The sequence below is a fragment of the Rhea americana genome, unplaced genomic scaffold (assembly GCF_003343005.1).
Source record: "Rhea americana isolate MKP2758 unplaced genomic scaffold, rheAme1 scaffold_5, whole genome shotgun sequence".
In the NCBI taxonomy this organism is placed as follows: domain Eukaryota; kingdom Metazoa; phylum Chordata; class Aves; order Rheiformes; family Rheidae; genus Rhea; species Rhea americana.
In genome coordinates this window covers 12,743,372-12,761,736 of record NW_028186645.1, presented here as the reverse complement: position 1 = coordinate 12,761,736, position 18,365 = coordinate 12,743,372, and the positions used below count along the sequence as shown (strand labels likewise).

The window sequence follows — 18,365 nt, the reverse complement described above, 5'->3', positions numbered from 1 at the left end:
TTACCACTGTAATTTTGTATATCTGCATACTAATTTCTAAGCAGACAACTCTATCAGGTGATGTTCCATTGTTACATTAAAGGAATATACAGCAACTGGTTGAGGCCTGTCAATCTGGAGTGTCAAAGAGAATATATCAGTTTGATGTGTTTGTTATTTTCAGATGCTGTGAGAGTGGCTGGTCTCTGTATCTCTCTGAATTGGTCATTTTAGTTAATCATACTTTTGGTGTGGGGTGGGGGGACTAGTTTTCAATGAGAAACTGTGCTTGCAGCAAAATGTATGCATGCTTCATGCTATGATTGGTTTGAATCTTGAAGAAGTAGAAAGTGGGGAGAGGTCACAGCTGAATGGGAAGCTCTTAGTCTCGCTTCCTAATCTTTCAGGGGGKGATTTTTGTTTTGGTTTGTTTTCAGAACCCACAATTAAATGGAACTATATCTATGCCTCTTTGTGTTTGACTAGACCAGGAAAGTTTTTTGGTGATATTTAGAAGCAGGGGAGTCCCTTGCCAGTAAAGTAGCATCTCAAATTTCTACCTCTCTGATTTATTCACGCTGAGTATTTCCATGTGATCTTGAATTCTTAGAGTCTTAATTGACTGGGCAAGACAGGGAATGTTTTAATAAGATGGCTGTGCCATTCTTAATTTTAATTGATACTGTAGAGAATCAGGAAGTCTTAAAACCCTTCAATCTTCAGGATAAAGAGTTTGAAAGAGATTGAAAACTTGAATGATTGATATTTAATTAATATTTGCTACAGACAAGTTTCAGGACACAACTGAGATTGGTCACCATATATCTTGACATTTTAAAGATTTCATTTAACAAAAAAAGATATGGACACAATATTGACTCTTCGACAGCAGCTTCCAGCAGCTTATATAATATATGTGTATGCATCTGTGTAAGAGAGATACATGGGGGGAGGGGTAAGGGGAGAGAGAGAATAAGAGAGAGTATGTTTCTTTATCTGTAAAATATTTAACTGTTTTTAAGACAGTCCATTTGTCTTAGTTTAATAATGTATGCGAAGTCCTTTGAGGTCTTACTACAGAAGATGTAGTAAAGGACAAAATATATAATTTTGTATGTAATAAATTATTGACTAAGCATCTTTCCTGACACAAATTCATGTGTAGACTTACTGTATGATGTAGTCTAGCTCATTTGGAAAATTCTGGTTTCCAGCTGTGCCTATGTTTCTTCAAAAAAGAGGATGCAAAGAACATTGAATATTGAGGTTTTATAAGGAAATTAATAGCCTCTTTATAATTGATTGAGAACATTGCACTGGAGAGAAATACATTGCTCATTAAAATGACCTTAAAAAATAAAAGTTTAGAAATTCCAAGAATATCATCCAGAGCTAAAATAATTCCAGGTAAAAAGGCTAGCAGGAGCTTCAAGATGCCATCTAGTCTGTTCCTCTGCACTTTTAGGCGGTGGGGAGAGGAGGAGAATTTGTATAATTTCTTAGCTGTTCCTGGAACTGGAGCAGAACTTTTAATAGCTGAGTTTTTTGCCTGGTATTTTTTGGATTTGTTAAACATTTTGCAGATAAACTAGAAGAATACTAAGTATTTTGGGTTTTTTTTAGATCAAGTGATTATTGCAGGAGTTAATCTCCTTAGAGACAAACCAAGTGAACCCACAGATTCCCTTAAGTAGTGATTGTTAATGTCAAAACAAATCTCCTTGTTTATTTATCTTATTATTTCAGTTAGCATTAAGCCCTGTTTTCTGCCTTGTGAGAAACTTTTACTAGAAATAGGATCATTGCTATATTTTACCAGAACTTTCAGATCACGTTTGGGGCAGTGTTACTTGGTGGAAGGAGAAGTGGAGGAGACTGAAGGTCAGACTTTCCATGTCTGTCTACAGTTCTACTGCTGACAGTCTATGTCATTTTTGGCATACTCTGTCACCCACTCTGTACCACAACTTCCTTATTTGTAAAATTGGATTTAATAATAATACAGCATATCCTCAAAGTGAGACGACTTTGAAGATTTCAGAGGACTTGGAGTTCATTGGACCCAAAACACCAGCTGTAGATTGTTATTTCATTTCCAAAGATAAATAAAATAGACTTAGGACCTGATAACATTATGTTCACTCCCATGAAATTTTCACAAACTTTATTTCCTTAATCAACGCACAACTTCCTGTAATATCCAGAAGATAATTTTACATGCGGCAGAACAGATCTTATTTGTGTAATTTAGGGTTATTTTTGTCAACTTGGATCAGAATGGAACAAGGACTGCACAGGCTGCACTTCTCCATTAACACTGAAGCTAGTTATTCTGCAAAATCTGCTGTAAAGATCTTGAGTTCCCCAGATGCTAAAAAGCAACTAAGAAACAATGCATAAATTTGAGCAGTTGGCATCTGCGTGCCTTGGGAGGGAACAACAAAGCAGCTGCTAAACCGAATTAAGAGAACCAACTGGTGAGTGCCCCTAGCTCTGTAATATAAATGAGATATTGCAGACAAAAGGAGAGACTGTAAGTATTGTCAACCTTCTGTCTTCGAACRCTAACACAGACAACCTGACACAATTCTTCCTACAAAATTCCTTGACACAGTTCTTCCTACCTAGAAATTCATCTCTTATACTCTCAGATCACACAGGCGAACTACAGACAACCAACCAAACATATATTTTTGTATCCTTCTGAAAGTCACAAACTCACCTGCTGTATAGAACCCTACAAACTGGGAAACTTGGAAAGCCATTCCCAAGAGGCTTGGATTCATCTTCATCTGCATTCTTCAGCCGAAGGAAATTTTGGCCTACTTACAGTACTGTGCAGTGCTTCAGGGTAGTAAAGCTTAGAAGAGCAGCAGGGAAGTAGAGATCATGGTGGGTGGAAGGAAAGGATTGTGTTTGTGCTGAAGGGGCAAAATGATGTCTACATTTGAGGGAACGGTTCTCATTCAGGGGAGACACCTTGATGGGTATTTGAATAGTAAGTATTGCACTGTTTTGACTTAGATCCAGTTCTGGATAAGATATGTGAGGATGGGAGTTAATGAGTAACACCAGAGTGGGAAGACTAGGCAGAACTCTCCCTCTTTACAGTCTAAATGGCATGGTTCCCCATAGAGTCCTGGTCATATTGTCCTCTTTCTCACTCTGTGTGTGTCAGGTGCCCCACGCCTTTTTTTGAAAGACTAACACTAGACCATTCATGCAATGTGTCATTTTTACTAACCAACTAATGTACTAACACCCTAACGACTCATCTTTGCTTTTAGTTATTTTAATTAACAATCGTTCTGTTCACGATTTTTTAATTTCCTTTCTTCCCCCTTTTCCGCAAAGCACTCAGGCATTGGACACGCTATGGTAAACAAACTACATTGTCTGGTAGATATCATTCTTATTGTCTCTTTTTTTGGGTTTGCCGTGTTACCTGCCTTTTCCTTCCCTTATCCCCTCCTTTCCCCCCCTCCTTTATACTTACTTCTTCCTTTGATTTTATTTTAATTTCATTGAAAGCACATTTTTCCATTTATTTTTCTTTTTTTTCATTTCTTTTTTTTTTAAGAAAAAATCTGAACAACAAAACAAACACAACTTTTCTGGAAATGGGGTCTGGACATTTCTTTCATTGATTTCTTCATCTCCCTCTTTAGTTGTTGTTTTCTATTCTAATTCCCTTGCTTCTGAGTTTAGCTTTTTTTCCCCTCCTTTGTCCCTTTTGATTTTTGTTTCTTACTCTGAAAGTTTCTAGATTAGAACCATTGCAGGGCCTCTAGTCTGTTGTGGTGAAGGCTCTCTTTTTCTCTCATCCTTTTGTTGTGGCAATGGCTGTTATAGGCAAACTGGCCAGAGTTGTCCTCTTTCTCCCAATTTCCCCTCACCATCCTCCCTTCTTTTTCTCTCCTCTCTTTCACTTTCTCTTGCTCTCTCCGACCTTATACCTGCCCTGGCTGAAAGGAGTTCAGCCGATTGTTTGTTTCAGTACACACTCTGCATGGCATGTCCATGTCTGGTGAATCGTCTGTCTCCTACTGACCTCAATCTATTTTCCTCCATATTCCCTTTAAACCACTAACAACATCTAAGCAAAACACATCAAATTCACTTGCTCCTCTCTGTCCCTCTCCTTCCGTTCCCCTTCACCCTCCATGTGCTTGGGTTTAGAGGTCTTGGGGACTTCATTTTGTTTTGGATTATTCTGAGTTTTGTTTGGTATTTTTATTTTTGATGATTGCATGCGAGTGTGAAATTTTTTTCTCTCTCTCTTTTCTCTCTTTTTTTCATGTCATCTTTCTGTGCTCCAGATACATTAGCATGATATGTCAAAGTGCAGTGTGTGCACGCTTTGTGTTTTCTTTCTTTCTCTTCTCTGCTTCTGTCACATATGTTGGTGTATTGTTGATCTTATTTTTATTTTATTTTGTTCTTCATTTCTTTCCTATTTATATTTTGACTATGATTTAGCCTGTAAAATGTATTTTTTTTTTTAATTCTTTATTTCTGTGGTAGGTGGTGGGTGTGTGTCTTTCTAGGTACATGGCATGCACATCCATAATGTATTGAAAGTGAAATCCTTTTCCCACCCCTCCCCGAATGCATGATCCATCAGTGTGCTGTGAGCAAAAGAAACATAAAAAATAAAAAATACCAACCTGGTCTTCATTAGTGTTTTTTTTTTTTTTTTTTTACTAACAACCATAACTAACTGTAATCATTAAATAAATACTAATTAATCATAAAACCAGCTAATATCAAAAATCTCTTTCAAGGACAGTTCCATTTTCTGGCCTGACTAGATGGAAAGCATCATAATGTGTGCACTGCAGGATCAGTCTGGCAGCACTGTTGTACCAAAGAGGGGATAAGCAAATGGTGGAGTATTTCTGTTGTGGGTAAAGCAGACCAGAAAATGGAGCTTGGTTGTGCTAAAAAATACACGCCAATTCTCAACAAAATCCGTAATAAAACTGATGTAAAAATATAGGGAAGGTAACTTTTTCTGTTCAGGATCATAAGGTCATTGCTGGGATTTTCTTTGTTCATTGTGTTCCTTGAACAGGTGACAATTTCTGTGGATGGCATCCTTACCACCACGGGCTACACCCAGGAGGACTACACCATGCTGGGTTCAGATGACTTCTTTTATGTGGGAGGGAGTCCCAGTACTGCCGATTTACCTGGCTCTCCAGTAAGCAACAACTTCATGGGCTGCCTCAAAGAGGTAACTGTTTCAAAATAATGACCTTTTCTTGTTTCTGTAATATTGTTTTTTYTAAATTATCACTGTTTCCCACCTTCTCATTATACACTCAGTGTCTTTCCTTGATGCTGAATTTTATGCTAATATTGCAACAGCTCAATAAGGATAAACTCATCATTCAGCTGGACACAAGGCATCAATCACAAACTCACAGTCTTTTGTTAAGAGTCAGACTTCTAGTACTGGATTACAGAAAAAATACATGTGATAGCAGAAGATGTGTCTTCTGTAGGCTGTTAGCCATTCAGAAGGAAGTGATACAATCCTCTAGGCATTAAGGAAATATCCATTAAAAAAAAAAAGGAAGATAAGTAGTTGTTGATTGCCGAGCAGCATTTTTGGGTGAAAAATATACTCAATCAGAAGCCTTTTAGGATCTTTTCTACCTCCTGGATTTCACCTATGAATATAGTTATTTCTCAGTTATCCAGGAAGATAGAGAAACACCAGAAAATTCAGAGTTGAGGAGTACAAAATACATAAAATCAGGTGACAAAATGCAGCATGAGGATATAATGGAGAAATGATAATAATGTGGTATGTAGATATGAAGCAGACTATATTGGTAATTCCACACAGCAGAGCATTGATGCATTGGTCAGGAAAGCTAGATGGCTTCCAAAATCATGCTGTGTCATGCTGTGTTGTGTCTTGGGCTGCCCTTATCGCATAGTTTTGTCACAGCTGTGTCACAGCTTTGAGAAAATCCACACATTGGTAGTAGAGGTTAGACTGGCTAGCAGCAGGAATCAGAATAGTAGGCTAGTGTTCCCTTAAAATAAAAGATGAAGCTGCAGCCCATGTCTGAAACTTGATGCAGATGGCATCAAGAAGGAGCCATTCTSTACAGTCAGCATTTGTTTTTTCTCATAGTTCTCCTGATAGAATTTTTAATGATTGCTGTCATTATTGAAGATACAGATATTGACATGCCCATAGAGTGTGTTAGATAAAGCTTGCTAAAAGCTATGCTGAAGTTTTCTATCAGTCAGCTTCCTGGCGTGTTCAGAATTAAGTTTCTTGTGAGAGTTTTCTACCTAACGTCATAGTTTTACTGTAATACAGTTTTTCATAGGGTGTGGCTGGGTCAGTCTAATTTTATTTGAAGCCACAAGGGCTGTGATGATATTCTCTTTGCATCAACATTTAATATCAAAGGGAAGGCAGAAGTGAGTTTTCATGTAGAAGTCATGGAAACAGCAGTGTTGAGTAGTTCTATATCCAAAACTGCTTTACAAGTGTACTGTCTGACAAATGCTCAACACATGGTGTCATGGGTTATATATAATGTGCCAGTCCTTTGATGTGAGTAATGGCCATCATTCTGGAGCTCCTGTCCTACCTGACTTCTGGATTAATTAWGGAGACACACATGTGCTGGAAATTAGCATATGACTTCAATATTATATCGGAAAGGAAACTGCCCTGCTGAATAAATCTGTCAGGCAGAGATCAAATCGTCTTGTTTTCATACATAGAGCCTTGGGCCTGATTCTTGTAGGCACTGAGCACTCTAGTTTGATTGAAATTGAGGGCAGATGAAGCTTCTTTGTGTCTCTTTAAATCATGATCTTAATTTTATTTATGAATGATATGAACATAACACTTAGAAGAGGCCATTTTTTATCTATGCTTTAAGTCAAGCCAATGGAGCAGAGAAAGTAACAAGAAAATCTTCAGCAGCTTTACTATTTATATAATCATTTGTATTCTGTTAGCTTGCACAATATGCTAAGAGTGACTTACATAGCCATTCAAGTCTTACARTGCTCTGTGTGAAGAAAACCCAACCAATCACTTAAGAATGAGAATGAAAGGAAGAAAACGGATTATCAGAATGTGGTTTGTAATCTTCATTTGACTAGGCTATGACAGGAAATGCGTATGAGGAGTTGTCTAGACTTAAACACGGACTGGTACTAGCTGGGTGTGAGAAACAAGTCTGCTTAATAGCAACCTGCTGTTAGTAGCGATAATGTAATGCTTTCAGTTGCCATGAAAACGTGCACAAAATGTATGTTTCCCTGGCTGTGAGGACAATTTCAGTGTACCCTATTCACCAGATATAAGTKTAGCTCAGGGTTGTAAGGAGGAAACACCTGGAAATGGGATAAATGGGGAAATGTAGAATTTCATAAAGAAAGCTATGCTGCCAATTAAGACTTCCTGCATTTCCAGTCCATCATTCCTCCAGACCCCTTCAGCCAGAGACCAAGTTACTCCATGCTATTACTAGAAAGAATAAAGACAACTGACAGCTGTGCTTTTTATCAGATCTAGATCTAGTTTTAGCAAACAGAGGCTGCAATTAATGGTGAAAGAGAAGCGCTAAATAACTGTCAGAGTCCTGAAAAAAATCACGGGTGGAGCCATAATCTTTATATGTGCAAGGAAGTGGGTCTAACCAGAAAGCCAGTTACTTAGACTGAGAAGGGTTTTCATTGCATTTGTAGTAAATTACTCTCAATTGTCAAAGCAGGAAGTGCTTTCATTAAGTGGAGCTTTGAATGAGTCAGGCAGAAATTAGTTTGCTTTGTGAAGCTCCTTACAGTGTTGATATTCTCTCCTTTGCTAGAGAAGATGATGCTGATGGCAAAGCTCAATCTACCCCAAATTAGGGGATAGTATTTTTGAGTTTTAGGGTGTATCTGTGCAATGCAGTGCAGCATGGTATGAGAGAAGCCCGAGCTAGCTCTGAAAGCTAGAATGTCTGTAGAGGTCAGCGTGACTTTCAAGGGTAGCTACCTTTGATCCTCAAAGAGGCAAAACTGGGTTAGTGCATTACTCGTGTGTCTGTAATATTTCTGGTTCCAGAACTGACCACAGGGAACTTTACTTGGCTTCCTGCACCACATGGCAATATATTTCATAAATGCATCCTTATAGGTTGTTTTTAAGCTTCTGTGCATCAAAGAAGGATACTTAGTCTCTTGTCAGCCAGTACTAAAGAAGTTTGAGCTTTTAAGAAAAATATCCTAGAAAGAACAGCCTGCCAAACCTTGTTCCAATCTCTTGAAGGTGTTAGAGCAGAAAGGTCTATTCTTACTCCTCTGTGTTTGTTGAAGTCTTCCCCTGGGGCTGTCTGAGGCCCTTATGGAGGTAGAGTGATTGTCACAGGTGTTGGGGTGAGACTTTCTACCTGCACCTGTAATCTCTTATTTCATCTACATTGTTAGCCTCACACTGCAGTAACTAAAGCTGCTAGCATGGGGGCTAAGAGGACACTCTGAGTGAAGCATCGCCTTCCCACTTCCTCTGAGATTACATGCAGGTGCTGAAGTGCAATGGGGCAGAGTGCCTAATGATCCTCTCTGTCCCTCTGCAGCTGGGAAGGACTTTTCCACTCTCAGCTGTAACTGGTGGTAGGAGGAGGGGCAACTCTGACAGAGCTGAAGCTTCATACTGTCAAAGAGTATAAGCCTTGACTAGGAGGAATTAGTCCCTTGGAGTGTGAGAGTGAGTAAGTGAGAAAGAGGGTTGGCTGGTCTCTTGACAAGGAACTAAGGATCTCAGGACTCCTCCTCTGTAAAGTCTAGACAAACTTCTGGTGAAGGTAGTCATGTTTACTTTGAACTGAGTGAGCCAGTATTTCCTCCTCTCACTACAGAATATAGACTTTTCCTGTCTCTTCTTTTCCTTGCCAGGTACAGGTGCTGATTGTAGAGATTCTGTTAAGTTACTAGCAGTAGTATACCTACATCACAAATCCAAGTGCTGAACATATAGTTTTATTTTTTATTTCATTTTCATTAGAATTAAATAAATCCCAATATGTAGTAGCATTGCTTATATTTTACAGATATCTGTAGCTTGTCAGTCCTGTCCTGCGTTGCAGTACAACTGACACTGTGATGCGGGAGAAAGATTGAAAAATAGAAGCTAAACCTTTTTCATTAAAAACTAAAAAGGCAGAATATGTAAATAGTGCAGTATATAGACATCAAACATGTATATTAATGAAATGTATTTGCATAAAATCTAAGACTTTCTGGACCTTCTATCTTAAGATAAATTATTCTAGAGGAATTTTGAGGAAAAGCTGGTGCATTTCCTATGATGGAGGAAAACAGACTTACAGTTTGGGTAGCACATCCATGACAAATGGGCACAATTGTTTTTTAGTAGGTATCAGGAAAGGAGTGACAATGCTTTAAGAATCAGTGAATGGATAAAAAGAAAGAAGCGCTGCCTGAAGGTCAAAAGGGAAGAAGATCTTTTAATAGTATTTAGCAAAYGCCAGTACGGTAAGATAAGAAAGATAATGCCAACGGCTGTATTTTTCATGTACTGGAGACATGGGATGGGAGTCCCATGGAGGAGGTTCAAGTAGTCAGGACTGGAGATGGAGAGTGGGCTGTGTGGAAACTTTAGCTATGTAGGCAAGGTGGGAAAACTGGATTTTAATTTCTGATAGCCAGGAAAGGGAGAGTAGCAAAATGTTTCCTAGAGTCTGTTAGGGAGCCAGCCGTTCAGATTTAGTTTACTTGGAGCAGTACTTAGTACAGATGGAGATGCTTTAGAAGAGCTTAAGGTGGCCAGTAGAGAATTGATGTGTGTGGGAGAACTTATGAAATCTTTGCATGTTTCTGGCAATGCTTTATCGAAGTCTCAATTCTGAAAAATGTCGATTGTTGGTAACAGCTTGATGGAAGGAGTGGGGTTTTCATRTGGGTGGAATATGGCAAAAATTATAGCAGAGGTCAGTGGGCTGTGATGGGAGAAAGCTGTGAAAGCTCAGATCATCTGTTTCTGCAATTTAACTGCCAGGAGCCAGATTTCCAATTGGTTCGTGAGGTTTGTCCAGTTGCCGTGTGCACATCTCAGATGCTGTCTGCAAGCCAGTTTTTTTTCCAGACATATTTGTATGGATAATATTAATAGTGATGTGATTTATGTTTGAGGACAAGGTTTTCTGGATGGAATGCCACACTCTGGAGGAGATTGAATAGATGGTGCATGTGGAAGGAGAAGTGCTAAAGACGTTGGAAGCAGAGAAAAACAGCCTAAGCGGGAAGAGGGCAGAGGGAGAAGGTCATATTAAAAAGAGTCCGTCCATAATGGGGAGGCCAGATAGCCAAAAAGCATTTGGGTGCCCACTATGCTGTTCCAGCACAACAGTTTTAACAGAGCCTCATAAGAGGAGCTTGTAAGTCAGGAATCATCAGTGGGAAGAATTTCACTGGTGCTCTGCTGAGACAATTAGAACATCAATGACATTAATTGCCCACACATGTTGCTGTTCTCCCCCCTGCTGCTCCAGCTGCTCTATTGTTTTTGGATCAATCTGTTTGTTTATTTAGTAAATTTAATATTTGAAAAACTAAGGGAGGGTCTAATGATACTAAGTAGAGGCAGATAAAGCCTGGTGAAAGGCTGGATATGAATATCCTTTTCAAAATCTGTCATGTTGTTAGCTTTCATCTCCTGTTGATGTTCTGGCAAGAACATCACGAAAAGCCCTAATGGGGACTCTCATTCCTAAACTTCTGGATCTAGATGCTTGTAAAGCTTTGCCCGTGTCCCTCACTCATAGCCACCTCACTTTTGCAGCAGTGAATCATTTAATGTTGCACCTCTAGGCTGTACATATTGTGAGTCAAGCATTATGTATCTGTGTGCATCCACAGAGTACCCAGTAGAACAGGTTGATAATGATAACAGGAAGGCATTGATAAAGTTTTTTGGTGCCCTTGTTGTATGAATATAATAACGTGTTGATTTGGAAGACAGCGACAGGGATGACATTTGACAATATTTTGAGCAGGGCTCATTTTAAGAGCCCTGCCAGGCCTCTGCTGTGCTGCCAGGAGCAAGTGGCATTGTTCCTCCATTGTGTGGTTTGCCTGTATGTTTACACATGCACAGCACCCAATAACCATAAAAGATGGGATCAGCCAAGTGTCTTTTCTGAGAAATAATTACTAGAGGAAAATTTACCCCCTACACAAGTGTAGGTAAAGATCTATAACACCACTTAGGTCAAATGGAAATGAGTCTTAAATGGTGCGTGGTCCCAATACTAACATTTAACACAGTAATGAATTTCAACCTCTCTGGACAAGGCTCAATTTAGTTATTTTTTTACTAGTGGCTTTTTTAGGGAATTGTTAAGCAAAGATGAGCGAAAAAAGGAGCACCCATTCTGTGAACCAAAGCAAGCAACCRTTCCAATGTGGAAAATTGGCTCACGCTCATAGAGACCTGTTCTGTGAAGTGAGGAGCAAGAAGACAGGATGTAGATTTCTATGTAGTATCTGTGAGTCACAGGCAATTGAAGGCCAGAGGTGAGATCTGTTGATGCAGGTGGAGCATGTAGAGAAAAAAGCATCTTGTGGTACAGTAGCGTAGTGCTAATACTTAATAATTATCTGAGGGAGTATAGGCATAGATGAACAAAAGTACCTAGCAATCCATGTAGTTTCTGAACTTGTTCTTCTCTAATACCATTTTACTTGAATTAAATCTCTTAACTTTTACCACATACTTAACATGAATAAAGTAGAATATCCTAGACTGAGAACTTCCAGGAAAAAGTTTTTCAAAAAAAGATCAAAATATCTGAGTCAGTTTGATGTGGCACATAAATATCTTGATAATTTTGGAGTACATTTGCATAGTTTCTGATTCTTTTYTCTTTGGTACAAAGTTTGAAGCACTGTAACTCTATACTTAAGAAATACAGACACTAAAAATCTTATTCGTAATGATTAATAATACATAGCTCATAGGGCCCTTCATCTGTAGAGTTCAGTGGCTGGCTTTTTCAAAGGACCTTAGCAGTTCTGGTTTCTTTCAAAGCCAAAGCTAAAGTGCCGTACCAAAGGAAGTACGTATCATTATCTTCTCCCTTTGAATACTGTAAATGAGGTATGCATGTGGTGTGGCTTGGTCAACGTCATATAGCCAGTCATTGATAGAGCAAGAGGTAAAACAGGGATGTATTATCTACTGCTTCATGTCTTTCCATTGGATATTACTTTCTCCCAACAGGAAGAACCTATGTCTTCAGTACTGTGTAAGAGTCACAACTGACTGATGTTCTTAATGGTAAATACTAGATATTTCTGGAATCATTACAACCTTGTTCCTTTGGTGAATTTCTATTCTTTACCAGCAATATTTACTAATTTATTCTTGTTTTACCTCARTTTCCTTGTACATTCCTGTCAAGCTGAGAGAGAGAGGACTGTGAAAAACAAACCTCAGAAGATTGTGTGGGGCACATACCACAGAATGGTYGAGGTTGGAAGGGACCTCTGGAGATCACCTAGTCCAACCCCCCTGCTCAAGCAGGGTCACCTAAAGCATGTTGCACAGGATCATATCCAGGCGGCTTTTGAATATCTCCAGAGAAGGAGACTCCACAACCTCTCTTGGCAACCTATTCCAGTTGTTCTTACCTATTCTCACAGTAAAGAAGTTGTTCTTCATATTCAGGTGGAACTTCCTATGTTTCAATTTGTACCCGTTGCGTCTTGTCCTGTCACATGGTGTTACTGAGAAGAATCTGGCCTCATCCTCTTGACACCCTCCCTTAAGCTAATGTAGACGTTGATAAAATTCCTTCTCAGTCTTCTCTTCTCCAGGCTAAACAGGCCCAGCTCTCGCAGTCTCTCCTCATAAGAGAGATGCTCCAGCCCTCTGATCATCTTTGTAGCCCTATGCTGGACTCTCCCCAGTAGCTCCACGTCTCTCTTGTCCTGGGGAGCCCAGAACTTGATGCAGTACTCGAGATGAGCCCTCCCCAGGGCTGAGTAGAGTGGCAGGATCACCTCCCTCGACCTGCTGGCAACACTCTTCCTAATGCACCCCAGGATACCCTTGGCCTTCCTGGCCAATAGGGCACATTGGTTAACTTGTCATCCACCAGCACTCCCAGGTCCTTCTCTGCAGAGCTGCTTTCCAGCAGATCAGTTCTGGTGCATGATGTTACTTCTCTCTAGGTGCAGGACCCTGCACTTGCTCTTGTGGAGCTTCATGAGGTTCCTCTCCGCCCAACTCTCCAGCCTGTCCAGGTCTCTCTGAATGGCAGCACAGCCTTCTGATGTATCAGTCAGTCCTCCCAGTTTGGTATCGCCAGCAAACTTGTCAGCAAAGTATCAATTACATCAAAAGTGTATCTTACCTAGCCAATTGAATTGTTGTTGGTGAATATAAAATGTTCTCCCACCTTCTCTTTTTGAGTCAGCTCAGGTGGGGAAATGAAGGAGAAATCCAGGATAGATCTTGCTGCCAAGCAATCTAAGCAACAGAGATTGATTTGGGRCACTGTTCAAATGAAAATCAGTCCTGAACAGACAGTTGGCGTTGGAGCTTGTTTTTGAATGTGGGCAGAATTTGATGAGAGTTTTTCATCTTCTTTGAGCTGTTTCCATTAAGTTTCAGCCAAAGATAATAGAAATCTCATCATAAGTGCCATTTTTTTCAGAGATTTCTTTCATATCTGACCTACAATGGGAAATGATCTTCTTTCAGTTTTAGATCCACTTAGAATCTAAAATTCTACTGGTTCTGGGGAGACTCTTTACTGAAGTACGTGTGTGTCTCTACTTTCCGGAGGTTAATATTTCACATTCTTATGTTGGCACATTTCTGTTATAGGTAAGTATTAATAGCCTGGCACACAAACTAAAATCAGTATCCTTGTTAGAGGTATTAATGTGCTGTCAGTATTGCAGCTTTGCCTTAGCTAGTGAGTTATTCAAAGCCCCTGTTCCTTATGTAGCTTAGGCCTTGTCTACACTACAGAAGAAAAGTTACTACTGTCATTATTGTATTGCCTCTATGGATGACAAAAGAGCTTTTGTCAGCTCAGCTTATTTGCATCTATACCAAGATTTTTGCTGGCGTAATGATACTGGATGTGGATTTGATGCAAAATAATATGAACTAGCCTCAATTATTGTTCAATCTATTTTATGAAATGTTTTTCACCAAATACAAAGTGGAAGAGTGGAGTACTTATGCCCTGTAACTTCTACACAAAGAATTCATTCAACCACAAAAACTTTCTTGCTTTAGTATTTCATAGGATTATACCGAATAACCCTTCAGAGTGAAAAAATAAGGTCAGAAAGGGGAAGAGAGGCAATTAAGTAATGGTAAAACTGGTATTTATTCTATTGTAAATGAGATAGGATACACAAAGTTTGACTCAGCAAGACCTAAAAAGAAGGTTCCTGCACCAAAGGCAATCAGTTTAGAGCAGCAGTGATAATGCAGATACTGAAATAGCAATGAGAACAAAGATGAGGTGATGAGGCTACAGTGAACAGCTCTAGACTGTTGAGCAGGACAGCAATTTGAAATTTCCTCCTGAAATCAGGCCTTAGTGAAGGAATTTGAGGAAGAAAATGACATAAAAAAGTGACATAATTATTCTGTGCTTATTAAGCTATGAGAGAGCCAAAGAGAAAGGAGCCAAAGTTTCAGCTGACTTTTGTACAGGAGATGAGGATGTGTTTGTTAGTTTATCATCTGTGTACTGAAAAAAAAATCAGTAGGCACCTAAACTTTTTTTTAAGTGAAATTTATGTAGCAAAGGCCTTAGAATGCTATAGTAATAAGGACCCTGGAAGCTCAAATTGCTGTTTTTATAGCTCTGTCCACAAATTAAACACTGGTTTAAGTTAAGATCGTATTTATTACAATAGAGTGTTTTGTTTGCTAGAGCTCTTATCAATAGGCAGATAGCAACTCACAGGCATTCTAGGTTAGTTCTAGTACATGCTTTTTTGTGGGATTGAAGTATAATTCATATAACAACAGTTTAGTTGGATTAAATTCCTAAAGTTAATGCACTCTTAGAAAGTTTAGCAAAAGTAATCACCAAAGTCCAGTTAATGAAGCATGTATGTAGTTGGAGTGGATGTTTTAGAGCACTGATGGACAAACTCAGATACCACAGACACTGAAACTCTCTGTGCATGAGTCATAGGAGGCATCTTTTTGCATGGCTGTTTGAACTCTGTACCACCACTGCTACTCCTAATTAAAGATCATCCATGGAGCTAGAACAAAGTCTGGCCTAACCCAGTCTAACTCACTCCCAACTGTCACTGGAAAAGGTGCCTAGGGAAGAAACCAGAAATGGAGGCTGTTGTCACTGCTGGGCAGTGTAGCCAGCAGGCTGATGTATACTACCAGTAATAGAGCATTCCACTAATGTCCCCAGGTGAGCAGTCCCCATGTGCTATTTTTTGGCTATCTTTTTCCTATCCCATTAGCCAAATGTGGCCCCATCTTAAGTGACAGTGGTGGTCAGCCACTGTGCTCTTAACTTCAGTTGTCCAAAGCGTGAGGTTCTCAGCTTATGATGAAAGTAAACATGCTGCTCTTGCTTTGGTTGGGTTTGTAGTTCATTGAGATTAATAAGGTCTTGGTTCAGGTAAATAGTCAGAAGTATAGGAGAAATTCTTGTATTTGTTACCCCTCATGTTGCATTAAAGAGATTGCTGAGGATCTATCTTATATTAGCAATTATAAAAATAGACAAGATAGTTCTGGAGAGTCAAGATTCATAACATTCATAATCCAAATTGAGCTGAAAATTACAGAGGAGAGAAAGTAACAAACTGTTCTGTTTAAACGTGTATTAAAACAGGCACTCCTCAGCCTAGGAGTGCCTGGGATCGTATTCAGAGTTTGAGGCAGGCAGAGATAATGACATGGTACATGAAGAACTTAATATTTTTTCCAGTGCTGTGATATATATTTTTTCCAGTGCTATGATATGTCCTCTGACTCTTGGCATAGCTGTAGAGAGAAAAACAACTTTCCTTCTGTATTTGAAGAGCTGCTTGAAGCTTAGGATTTAAAAGGACTCCACTCCCTAGGTAACTATTCCCCCTACCCCATTTTCTTTTGATGAAAATAGCTATACTTCTTTTGAAAATATTTTCAACCTTTACTAGTAGGAACTGACACCACTGAATTTGAGGCTAGGACTTCTGCTTAATCCCATTCCAGCCTAACCTTGGGGCCATTGACAAGTTCTCAACATTCTTGGCAATTGTTTTTTCTCTTATCAGTCTTTCCATTTTTTTGCTATGGAGGTGCCTAGCAGTGAATATCACACTGTAGCTGTGCTTTCAGGTAGGTTGTGATCATTCAGTCATGAATTCAGTCATACAAGGGCTGCATCTTGATTTTAGAACTTCCATTAGTGTTTTTCTGGAAGTAGTGGTCTATTTCTCACTTGACAAATGTCATCTCTTTTGAAGCAGCAGCCACTGAATATATCTTTTTGCCTGACCCAGAAGGCTGGACTATTGCTATGAAGTATGTGTGTATTGTGAGAAGTGGGGAAGACTGACCTGTTGCTACCCACCACCAAAAGCCAACAGGGAGGCAAGGAAAGATGACAGGTTTTACTGTTGAGTGAGTAGGCTGTACTACTCCTCCCAGGTCCTCCACTTCTGGAGCAGTAAGCCAGCTAGCTATCAAGGGTGAGTAGGATAGGAGGAGGAACTCAACTAATTGAGATCATTTGTTACTCAGACTGTCTGCATGAACGGGCAGTGGGCTGGATCTGCTGTAAACCATTGGACTACACTGAGCTAAACTTTACATGGTGGAAGAGCTATTTGTTTTACCTGTTGATGTGCCCCCCCCTCCTTTTTTTCTTTTGGACTACCATACTGAACTGTGGTCTGCTCTCTGATTTTCTTTGTTCTGATTTTTTTTGCCGTTGCTTCTCTCTGGCTTTCCTACCCCTAGTTATGCTGTCTGTTGTGGTGTCTGTGGTTTAGGATTTTTCTTTCTCCCTGCTTCAGACTGCACTAGCTAAATTCATTTAGTTCAAATTTAACATCGATGTATCTGGGTCCTTAAGCAAATCAGTGGGCATAATATAGATATACAAAAAAAAAGATGTGACTATAGCTCTGAAGTACTTATAACAAAGGTTTACACTCTTTGAGCTACAGTTACATAAGTATTAGAACTGATACGACAAGAGTCCAAGCATGAGTTGTTTTTTTTCCCCGCTTCTTCTTGCAAATATAAAGATGCAGATGTAGTGATTATCTACAACAAGAATGTGATTATTGCAACAAGTCTGAATGGAATGTCAGGAAGATTGCTCTATTGCACACTGTGGCTACTGGGGATTTCACATTGCCAGGAGGGAGAAAACTCAAATCTTCCTACTTCATAAGCACAGACCTTAGCACTCAAGCTAAGGGAGAGCATTAGTTATTTGTCAGTGGCATGGGGCTGATGACACACAACTGAACAATAACAGTTGCACCCAGTAAAGCAGCAATACAATGTGTGCTGGTTACCAAGCTCCTCCAGCCAGACTGGAAGTGACTGAGTTGTTGTGTCTGAATTCTAGCACCCCTGAGAGCTAGTTGTGAGTCTAGTCTGTGACACAGCGGTGTTTGATGCCAGTAGAGCTCTCTTACTGTATCAGAGTTAGCAAGCAGAGGAGAGTGGAATGGGGTTTGCATTTGAGAACAAGTCTCTGAACAGATGATTAATGGTTTAATCTGTAATAACTTCACATTTGATAGAACCCTGCTAGGAGTCTGCATCTGGTGAGCAGACTCTATTTAAAGCTGTGTTAATTTTGTTAATTGTTCTACGTTTATTTGGATTGCTGACACTTGCAGGCTTTAGGATAATGTGTGTTTGGGGTTATGTTCTCCCACTCTTTCTAGCTGAGGAAAATGGAGATATGCATTTCCTCAGCTAGGAATGGCAACCTTGGCAGAACATCCTGGCTGGATTGCTTGTACTTGAGATTTTCCTCTTTTACTACAACTGAATGCAGTGAGATGTTGCCTTGATAGGGGCAGGAGGTAAGCAAACAATCAGCTTCTGCATGTACTTTTTATTATTGGTTGGTAGCAGCAACAGGGAATGAAGCCAGTGATTTTAGAAGGCTGATAGGGTCCACACCATTTTGTTCTCAGCTGCCTCTAAGCTGCCTGCCAGTATTCTTTTTCAATTTGTCTTTGATTGTGAAGTGCTCCAAAAGATTTCAAGTCCAGAACAGATGTGAAGATAAGTATGCAGTTGATTTCTGGGCTTCTATCAGACCAGATTCAGGAATGAAATTCAGAATACTTGAGATGAGCGAAACATCTCAATAAAATGCAAGGGGGAC

General features: G+C 39.6%; 1 protein-coding gene across 1 annotated transcript in view; it reads left to right on the top strand.

The window, feature by feature from the left end:
- The window catches only part of NRXN3 (neurexin 3), a 960,107-nt gene that overhangs the window by 222,196 nt on the left and 719,546 nt on the right, over window positions 1-18,365 (top strand). Inside the window, exon 3 of the mRNA XM_085317601.1 lies at window positions 5,054-5,215. Coding sequence (XP_085173727.1) covers window positions 5,054-5,215 — 162 coding nt within the window. The remainder of the gene's footprint in view (window positions 1-5,053; window positions 5,216-18,365) is intronic.